Below are 10512 nucleotides of genomic sequence, written 5' to 3' on the forward strand. Positions count from 1 at the left end.
GTCCCTGACACCCGTTACATTGATGTTGAAATGCAGCGAGTTTTTAACTTGTTTTGTAATTTCACGAGAGCAGTTCTGTAATTTTGTTAGTTTCTTCATTTTGTTCTGTTAATACGCCTGTTTTTATAATAAAGTCATATGAGTAGCAGTGATACTCAAACAAGAATGTGACATTTTCACTGTAGCCTGTTTCCATATTGTGATATAATAAAACATTTTAATAAGAGATTGTTGTTTCATAGACTAAATGAATAGAAAAACAACAGTGTCGCACTGAAACTGAAGAGATTTATTAGAGCTGTAACATCATAGGTGATACTGAGCTGTCTGAATTTCAGATTGTCACAAAGGGAATTCTGCCCACTGTAGAAGGGTACCAGGTGGGACTGTTTTGTAGTAATTTGCAATGAAAATACATCTGGACATAATTCGAAATGTGTCCGTTAAAAATAGTACATCGCTACTTTTGATTCAGTGGACGTCTGCTGAATAAAATGTGTTGTGCTGAAGCCGAAAACGGAACAGTGCTTTTACTGTATCTCCTGTTCAGGGACAGCGCAGCCACCCTCTGATGGAGTTAGGAGGGAGAAGGTTGGTGTCCCTGGGCGGCCATGTTGGCTGTGCTGGTTGCCATGGCAGCAGGGCTGAGAGTGGTTAAAGGCGCAAGCAGTGAAGTTGGGTCAGGTTTAGCTGGTGCTGGCCAGCTGTCTACAATGTGGACACTGAAGAAGAGAGCTGCAGAAAAAAGGATAAGCTGCTGTAATCAAACTCCTGACAGTAGATATGGGGACTGGGAGAGCACATTACCCTTTTTCTGCATTTGGAGGCAGCCTCAATAAATGAAATAACAGCATTTTGTATTTACTCAGGTTATTTATGCATAACAGTCAAATTTATTTAATCAGATCTGAATCATTTGTGTGACAAATATGAAAAAAAGTGTATTGTAAGAGTTTCTTACGTCCAGAGAAGACAAAGTGGTGGTATCTGTCAGTCCTCTGGGGGCTGGGCATGGACAGGGCAGAGGTGACTGGGGTGGGCAATCCCTGCAGAGACACTCTGATGTTGATCTCTCCACTTAAAACGTCTGGATGTGAGAAATAAAATTAGGGAGTGGTTTCTAGACATTTGGGGATTAATGCTTTGTTGCTGTCATCCAGTGGCCACAGTCAGTCACTGGATGTCAGTAACAGATAGTGTCGTAGGGCAATTAACCTAGTTTACCACAAGTAATTAAAGCAGGGGCAAAGAACCAGCCTCAACGCAGAGAGTATCAAAGATCTCTGGAGGCAAGAAATCCAGTTTGCTGAATGTCTGCCTGCTGTTCCACTTAGTGACATGGCTACAGGATCAGTTCCATTAGTGAGGTTACTGACCTGCTTGGCGAACCAGCCGTGTCTTCAAGGAGCTCCTGGGTTTAACACTGCATGATGGAGTACTTCCTGGTGAGAAGGCAAACCTCTGAATGAGGTCTCCTAGACAATGGACAAGGACAGCTCCGGTTAGTCATACATTGATTTATTTCTATGACCCCTGACTTTTCTGGGACTGTCTGTCTTCCTCACCATTCTTAAAGAAGTACACAGTCTCAAGTGTGCTCCTGGTGGCTGGTACTGCCAGGGCAGCACTGATGGTTCCTGTCAGACCTGGGAATTCAAAGGCCAGAGGTTTGGGAAAGCCTGGCTCTACAACCATGTTCCCATCTAAACGCCAGTACTGGTCTCCCTGGACGGGTGGATGAGGCGGAGAGGTGAGAAAATTAAAGTTGAGGGAAGTTTTTGTCAGCATATAAAATGACATGACAGAGCATGGGACTAGTTGTTCTGACAGGATGACTCCTCAGTGCAGTGTGGCCTCCATAATCATAGATGATGCTAAAGTTTGAATCATATAAACTTGTTCTAACTGTAAATTGTCCCAAAGTGAACATTTACACTTTGGCACAATTAACATATGAAGCAGCATGTAAGCAGCTGTAGCTGCTATTTGTTGTGGCTGTGATAGGAGCAGTCGTACTAGTATGTGCTATTGATAGTAATATAAATCATTCTTTTTTTTTGGTCTGTGATTTTAAATCATTTTTCAAGATTGTGCCTGTTCAGTTGTCAAATATGGGAATTTTGTGCTTTTCTCTGGAAGTAGCTGTGGTACCACACATCTTCCATTTCGCTCACTCAGTAGTAGTAGTAGTAGTTTTTTGTAATATTTGTACCTTGATAATGTAGATGTTCCTGTGGCAGTTGCAGCGTGTGAAGACCGTATCAATGGGCCCAGAGATGCCCAGAGTGTCTGTGATCATCTGTGGACGACCAACAGAGCGACTGATGGGGTCCACAGACCAGAACAGCTCACCTGGAACACACACACACACACAGTTGATTTAGTTTGTACAGGGCAGGAAGACAAACATTAACATGTACAAATTACATATGTATATAATGTATATTAATGTGAATATACACATACACACATGCAGAAACAGTGTAACAGCATATTTTGTACATCCAGATAAGCTCACAATAACAAGTGCTACTGAACTCCAGAAACATTTTTATTCATCTACGCAGACATTCACAAACATACGCACACACACAAATGTGCAGTAAATACAATAATGACCTTTAAAAATCAGGATGGTTCCATTGTGGAGAGCTGTCAGTCCATTGATGGGAGAATCACTGCATAAGTTGGCATCAGCAAGGAGACCTACACACACATGCGCACATGAAAGGTTGTTCGAATTTTCAGGACTCCAACTTTCTAGAGGAAGAGCAGATCAATGCAAATGACTGAAATGTACGTTGCCTACCTGTGTCTAGTCCTTCAGAGCCTCCTTCCGCCACAGAGAGCCCCAAGGCTTGGGCTACATCCTGCAGAGTGCTTGGTTGAGGCCTGGGACCTATTAGACCACTGACACCTAGGAATTTCCATCACATAATAATATTTTTAAGCAATTTTTTAGCTCAATACATAAAAAAATATTCATTATTTTAAATATTATCATTGTGATGAAAACTCTTACCAATCATATGAATTCAGCTTTGTTTAACTAACCTTGACTTGACCCATATAGAGATGCCCCACCAGGTGACGGTATCATGTGGGCAGTCATTGTTCCACCTGCAGCTCCAGGACCAGACGGGTTCACATGAGCACTGCTGCCTGGGACTTGAGCACTGTAGCTGGGCAGGGAAGAGCCAGGTGCTGAGGAGTCTGAAGCTCTGTCAGGAGAAGAAGGGAGGGACACTGGCAGAAGACCGACAGAGGCATCACTGACACCTACAGGAAGATGCATGGAGGATAATTGATCATCTCCCGATTCTGAGCAATGTGATGTGTTTTTTATGTCATTAAATTAATAATGTAATATTATAAAGGAACAGGAAGAAAGAAGGAAATACAAAATCATACCATGTTGCAGCTGATTGGTTGATAGGGCAGGACGGGTGGGTCGAGAAGAGCTGGCAGTTAGTGGGCTGAGGTGACCTAACACACATTGACACGTATGAATATAAACTGTATCACAATGTAGAAAGACAACCTTTACACATTTACAGAGCCTTATTTCTCCTTTGGTTTTGGTACAGTGCATCAAGAACAAACTTTGATGTCATTTCAGTGGTTAAACGTCATATTTAATGTGACCTTTGGATCAGTAGACTAGAAAATAGCTTGACTGATTGATTCATTCAGCGTAAAAACATAATGACCTTTGCTAAAACGAAACAGTCTAGCCAGAAAAATTAGCAACACGTGGCAGGAGATACAGGAATTTGTCAGGTTTTGGAATAAAATAATAAGAAATTAACAACGCAGGTTCTGGTCATATCTCAGCTTGACTGCAATGTCTAACTGACCAGCTGCACCATCAAAGCCCTCCAGATGATCCAAAATGCAGCAGCATGTCTCATTTATGATCAGTAAAAAAGTTACGTTACACCACTCTTCAGATCTCTGGCTTCCTGCAGCTGCCTGTATCAGGTTCAAAGTCCTGACCCTTACCTACAGAGTGGTCAACTCAACAGCACTGGCTCACCCTCACTCCCTCATTCAGGTCTACAATCACTCGCTGCGAGTGAACAACACCTCACCTCAGAAGATCCCAACTGTTCATCTCTGTGGTTCCATGATGGTGGAACGACTTGCCCACCTCTGCACGCTCAGCTGCCTCACTCTCCATTTTCAAAAACTTGCTGAAAACAGAACTCTTCCAAATCTTTCTCTGCACTTCAAACCCTAAAAGAATCTTGCACTTATACCCCATGAAACTGAACCAGCTCTTTGTAGAGAACTTAACTTTGAAGTTTGTCTCCTCGTCCTCAGACATTTGCTTGCTCTGTTCCTCACTTGTAAGTCGCTTTGGATAAAAGCGTCTGTTAAATAACTAAATGTAAATGTAAATATAACAGGAAAGAGAATTTCTGCATTACCTGTTTATTAATGCAGTACCCACATTAGCCAATCAGCATGCACTCACCCAGAAATGTCTGCTACCATGTAGATACTGTAGATCTTACCTGTGTACCATTCCTCACTCTCACTGTTGGACCTTTTCTTGCTTGTCTGTGATTTGCGGTGACCTGATGGAGAAGGAGAAAGAAGTCATGCAAAAAGAAAAAAGAGGAACACAAAAGGCTGGGATGAGTTTCGAGACAGAGTTGCAGCATGTTTCAAGCCTGCACACAGTGTAAAGCTCTGTGTTCTTGAACAGACCTACCTGTACTGGCAGGTTTAGTCAGAGACAGGTTATAGATCTGAGGAGGTCGAGGCAGTGGCCACAAATTCTAGTGAAAACGGAAATTGCTGCTAAAGGGACGTTCTGCTGCTAACCTGAAAAAGAGGTCCTCACATGCTGGAAGGTCCTGGGTCGTGAGACTGACACTCTGGCATCTGTGGACACAGAGACAATCAGCATGTAATCAGAGCAGTGGTCATTCAGGCTCCCGTGTGTCCCACACTACGCTGCCTGTGCTGCAGTGTGGCCGCGCTAGTCGACCCTTACCGCACTGCAGCTGGTAGTCATGGCAACAGGTGTTGTAGTGGATACACTGAGGGTCACAGTCACATGGCTGACCACGACTGAACGTCTCACCACAGCGACCCAGACAGGACTGAGCTGAGGAGAGCACATAGGAGCTGGTGATACAGGCAGCCTCACACAGATGAATCAGTAAACCGGACTGTGAGCCGTCTCACCTGTGGTGCAGGTACTTTCAAAGTCTTGGCAGCACTCATTATGTGGCAGGCAGCTGAAGTCACAGGTACACTGCTGTCCTCTGGTGTATACCTCACCACAACGACCAACACAGCTGCCTTAGGTTTCCAGATAATATACAAGCCCCAGTGAGGGATCATAGGTGATTTAAAATACATCAAAAACATTTCGAAGGTCAAGTCAACATGTCCTACCTGGTCCAGCAGCAGCAGAGGTCACAGCAAGACCAAGCAAGAGCAGCCACATCTTCATCCTCATCTTTGTAGCTGTGCCACACAGAGAGCGAGCGATTCAGTAGTAATCTTCTCAGCGTGTGTCAGCTCTCCTGTTCTTCAGGCTGTTGGTTTAAAAATGGGAGACAAAGGCACCGAGACTTTTAAATCCCAGTACACACACTCACACTACACCCCAACACTACTTAAATGCTGCCAGGACGTAATTAACCGTCCTACACTCGTAATAAATGAACTCCTACACACAGTATCCCCTTTCAAGACAAGAGAGGGAAATACCTAATAACATCAGACCCCAGTTCTTTTTCAGTGGGCAGTTCTCTTTGTACACAAAGCTTCTACTTTCTTCAATGTTTGTACATTTTTCTAAGTCTTGAAGTTATCATCATAATACTTGTGAGCTCTGTGATTCTGTCCCTCCACCTGATGCCTTTTGACATGATCTTTGGCAGCCAACTGCAGGAATAGTGAGCTACAGTCTGCCAAAACTGATGTCATGTGGTTTTGAATATTTCTGTTCAGTCATAAAAAGTGTCTACTTGTGGGTGACTTCCACCTTTCACAGGGAGACAATGAAGAAAAAAGGCGCCAAATTGAAGTGAATAGAAGGGATCAACATGGTGAAAGTTTTAGTTTAATGAGGATATGCATACACACACACACACACACACACACACACACACACATATATATATATATATATATATATATATATATACCAAGAGAGCAATGAACAGTAACAGGGAAAATGGCCACAGAGCTTAATTAAGTTACGTTGACTAATCTGAGAAGGGACTTTAAAAAAAAAAAAACTCTTATTAAACTCATTTCAAGTTAAAGATTCAAGTTGAATAAGTCAGAATAACTTTAAGAATAACATACATATTCAAATGAAGTTAACAATAAAAGTTGATCTAAATACTAATACTCACTGTTTAAAGTGCTGTTGTCATGGAGATACCTCAGTTGGCAGTTGAGTGGTAAGTACATCAATAATGCTCTGTTAGTCAGTGTTATATGATGAACACATATTGTATGTATTATATTATATTGTATTGTATTACCACACCACACCACACCTTCAATTCAATTCAGTTTTATTTGTATAGCACCAAATCACAACAGAAGGTTTAAGAAAATATTTATACAAAAAATGATATAGAAAACCCAACAATCCCATCTGAGCAAAGCTTTAGGCAACAGTGGAGAGGAAAAACTCACTTTAGAGGAAGAAACCTCCAGCAGAACCAGGCTCATAGTGGGCGGCCATCTGCCTCGACCGGTTGGGGTGAGTGGAAAGAGGAGAGAGAAAAGAACAGCAGGCAATAAAGACAACAACAAGCAGCAAGAACATTGGGAGGTATCTAACTTGTCTGGATTTTCAGGATGAGGACTTAGCCATATGTCACGTATAAGATGGTTATTAGAACTAAAACACATCTCATCATATAAACCAATGTGCTATGAAGATATACAGTGGGAAAAATGAAGTTTGATATGAAGTATATTAAAAATAGTAAAAAGCAGCTTGACATCTGTTTTGAATCAGCTCATTGACCCTCTAACAGGTCATCTGGTAGAGAGTCACTGCAACACACCAAACACACCCACTCTGTTCCCATTCTCTATCCGGTCATCGCTCACTGCATATGTGTGTGTGCGTGTGTGTTAGTAGAGCTGTCAATTACGTCCACTGGTCTCTTTAATGAGCCCTAAGGGAAGAGTGTGGTCACAGTGAGGTAGCGTGATTGGTCAGACGCTCAGATTAAAGCAGCTTGTAAAACTTTATTAGCGCCCCACATTGTGGCCATGGACAGACAGAGTAGTAGACAGAAGAGTCCCACTCAGTAGGTGTTGAGAAACAGGAGGCCAGACAGACATTATGAAACATGTCTTTAATTGGTGTCAGAAACAGAAAGCAGAATACATCTTCATTGAATTAGCAGTTAATTGTCAGTTTGGGCCTTTAGTGCAGCCAGCTATGAAGTCCGCCATGTGTGTGTTTCTCTGTGGAGCTGCCAGCTGACAGGATGTTTGTAGATCCTCGTTTACTGCTTTCTTCACTTGACACTTGGAACGACTCTTTTATGGGACCGTGGGCTACTGACCAGTTTCTCCTCACATGACATCATTCTCCTGGTATCTTGCCCTCACTGCCTTCTCGTTAAAAACCCACTGTTTTCCTACTGGGTAAAGAATGTTCTCCTTTTGTTTTATTTAGTGTGGTTAGTTAATATGAATATTTTAGAAGCTCGCATAATAAATATTACAAAAACAAGTGACAGGAAGGGAAAACACTTGATTTTCCATCCCTGTGTGTCTCATACTACTGAGCAGTGAAAGAATAAACACTCAGATTTACTTCTAAATACCACATTGTAGAAATACTTCAATACAAACGAAAGACACTGGTCTGTACACCTTGCTTTGAAAATGTAAAAGTACAAAGGTACTTGCATCAAAACGTAAGGATTAAAAATAATGCAGAACATAATGAAATCTTTGGGTTATTACTTATAGTTTCATCTTAAACTGAAAAGTTTGGGTTATATTTGGGACCCAACATAGGTTTGTGGCAGCACTTTAAAATACAGCATGTTATAAAGTTTGATAAAACCTTTGCAGTGGTGACATCATACATCCAGATATGGGGGGTATAGCCTAATATTTAGTCACGTCACATAGTTTAATGTGACACCGGTGTTCTGAGGAGTTGTGCTGCACTTCTGTTTTCTTATACAAGCGACTCACTTACTGACGAACAATGAGAAGTTCTGGTCCAAACAATGTGGTGATAAAGCTTTATAGTCACATGGCACATGTCAATCAGCAAGTGTTGCCTTTCTATTTTACTACATTTTAGCTGCCTGCAAAAATGATGATGATGATCATTGGATATTAAATGTTCTACAGCTTGATGAGTCATTAATAATCTCATGTTTATGGTTAGAATAGTCACAACTAAACTAAGATGCTACTATCCAAGGTCCAAAATAAGGTCAACACTTGAAAAAGAAATATCTCTCTGATAACAGTATAATAGAGACGGTGTTAGCAGATGAATGGATGAATAGACTCCCTACAAATGTTCTACTCATTCTTTTAATCCTACTTTGATAGATTTTTCCAACACTGACGGACATCAATCCTCACTCTATTTAAAATCCAGAATTGATTTTTGGTTGATCTTTCATCCTCCATCAAGCCACAAAATAAACCCCCTCTATACTTACTGATCATTGTCAATGCCTCTTAAATAATGACAAATTCTGTGACGGTGTATCACTAATTATATTACAAACTGATATTTGAATGACAAAATGAGATTCCTATGTTTAAAACCTAAGATAGATTCCAGCTACCTCAAAAATATACTAGTTAAAAATAAATAAAAATAAAATATAGTTATAGGGTTTTGTTATATTATCCAATCCTTATACAAGAACACAGTTCAGTGCACCTGTCTTATTAAACTTCACACAGATCTGAATGCGAAGTGTAAAAGTGTGAAGCAAGGTCCCAACCAGCAGATGAATCAGTCCGCTCATTGACAAAACCACAGTTTTCCTCAAAAACCTAGACCAAATTCCCAAAGCACTAAATTACATAAACATATTCTCTAAAGCTTTCGGTTTAAAACGTTCAAAATTGTTCTGCAAATGCGAATTGATGAGTCTGCATGACTGGATGAGCATTAACCAACTGCAACCCGGAACCAAAGAGTCTTTCGTACATTTCTGACCGGACGGTTTAAAAGACGAACCAAACATGACAGCGCTCACATGTCCGCTGGTCTGATTTAGCTTTTTAAAACAGCATATTCTGTTTTGTTGTGCTCAGATTGACTTTAAGAAGTTCAGCCTCTGTAGAACAGGTTTCACTGGAAGAGCTAAAACCACTGACAGTGACAGCGACAGCGAAGCTAACGAGGTGAGCTAACTTTGCTGTGGTTGTGAGTTATAACTGAGCCAGGTTCACAAGTGTTGGAAAAGCTTTAACTAACTTTAAATATGTTTATTAGGGCATGACATGTAACATTGAGCACAATAACACATCATACTTTTCTTGAATTTAATAATGATGCATTTTTTATTTCAATTACACAAACTGCATAAATGTAATACACAGACAACAGAAGTGAAGTCCAGAAGCTCCCGTCCTAAGAATGAAAAGTAGTTTGTAGAGGAAAAGACAGCACCAATGCAATCTAATAAAATAAATGTTTTATTGGTATTGTCTGTATTTCCAAATAGCCATGTCTTGATACTCAGTTGTATACAGTTGCAAGAAAAAGTATGTGAACCCTTTTGTGGAGTTTTGCATAATAATTTTGTGTAATAATAGTACACCAATATTATATGTTTACATGTTGTTATTGAACATAACATGTAAACATTCACAGTGCAGGGTGGAAAAAGTATGTGAACCTTTGGACTTAATAACTGGTTGACCTGTCTTTGGCAGCAATAACCTCAACCAAACGTTTCCTGTAGTTGCAGATCAGACCTGCACAACGATCTGGAGTAATTTTGGACCACTCCTCTTCACAAAACTGTTTCAGTGTAGTAATATTCTTGGGATGTCTGGTTTGAATCACTCTCTTAAGGTCATGTCACAGCATTTTAATCAGGTTGAGGTCAGGACTCTGACTGGGCCACTCCAGAAGGTGTATTTTGTTGCGTTGAAGCTATTCTTTTGTTGAATTACTTGTATGCTTTGGATCATTGTCCTGTTGCATCACCCATCCTCTGTGGAGCTTCAGTTTTCGGACAGATGGTCTCACGTTTTCCTGCAAAATGTCTTGATAAACTCTGGAATTCATTTTCCATCAATGACAACAATTCGTCCAGGCCCTGAGGCAGCAAAGCAGCCCCAAACCATGATGCTCCCTCTGCCAGGTTGAACAGTGGGGATGAGGTTTTGATGTTGGTGTGCTGTGCCTTTTTTTCTCCACACATAGTGTTGTGTGTTTTTTCATCTGTCCACAGAATATTTTGCCAGTCGTGCACTGTTGCTACGCATAGGGAGAGTAGCAACAGTGCTGAACTTTCTCCATTTGTAGAC

At 41.0% G+C, this 10512-nt stretch overlaps 2 protein-coding genes across 2 annotated transcripts in view; one reads left to right on the forward strand and one right to left on the reverse strand.

The window, feature by feature from the left end:
* Positions 1-68: 68 nt before the first annotated feature.
* On the reverse strand, positions 69-5235 carry LOC113171848 (proteoglycan 4-like). The gene is made up of 13 exons (XM_026374592.1): positions 5197-5235; positions 5003-5111; positions 4831-4890; positions 4518-4580; positions 3412-3486; positions 3055-3279; positions 2810-2917; positions 2620-2706; positions 2213-2352; positions 1566-1725; positions 1377-1475; positions 962-1087; positions 69-735 (listed from the first exon to the last, which is right to left on the reverse strand). The coding sequence occupies exons 1-13, from the start codon at positions 5233-5235 to the stop codon at positions 578-580; spliced, it is 1449 nt and encodes a 482-aa protein (XP_026230377.1). The 3' UTR covers positions 69-577.
* A 3971-nt stretch (positions 5236-9206) lies between these two features.
* The window catches only part of dusp12 (dual specificity phosphatase 12), a 5549-nt gene continuing 4243 nt past the window's right edge, over positions 9207-10512 (forward strand). The window contains exon 1 of the mRNA XM_026375454.1: positions 9207-9378. The gene's annotated coding sequence lies outside the window, so the exon portion shown is untranslated. The remainder of the gene's footprint in view (positions 9379-10512) is intronic.

This window comes from Anabas testudineus, chromosome 17 (assembly GCF_900324465.2).
Source record: "Anabas testudineus chromosome 17, fAnaTes1.2, whole genome shotgun sequence".
Taxonomy (NCBI): Eukaryota; Metazoa; Chordata; class Actinopteri; order Anabantiformes; family Anabantidae; genus Anabas; species Anabas testudineus.

Bases quoted from the DNA above. Each gene is read 5' to 3' on its own strand.
- LOC113171848 (XM_026374592.1), bottom strand. From the start codon at position 5,235: ATGAGTGCTGCCAAGACTTTGAAAGTACCTGCACCACAG. The intron at 2,707-2,809 runs GTAGGCAACGTA...ATGTGTGTGTAG, and splicing joins CTCTGAAGGACTAGACACAG to GTCTCCTTGCTGATGCCAAC. The intron at 736-961 runs GTAAGAAACTCT...TTTTTTCTGCAG, and splicing joins CCACTTTGTCTTCTCTGGAC to CTCTCTTCTTCAGTGTCCAC.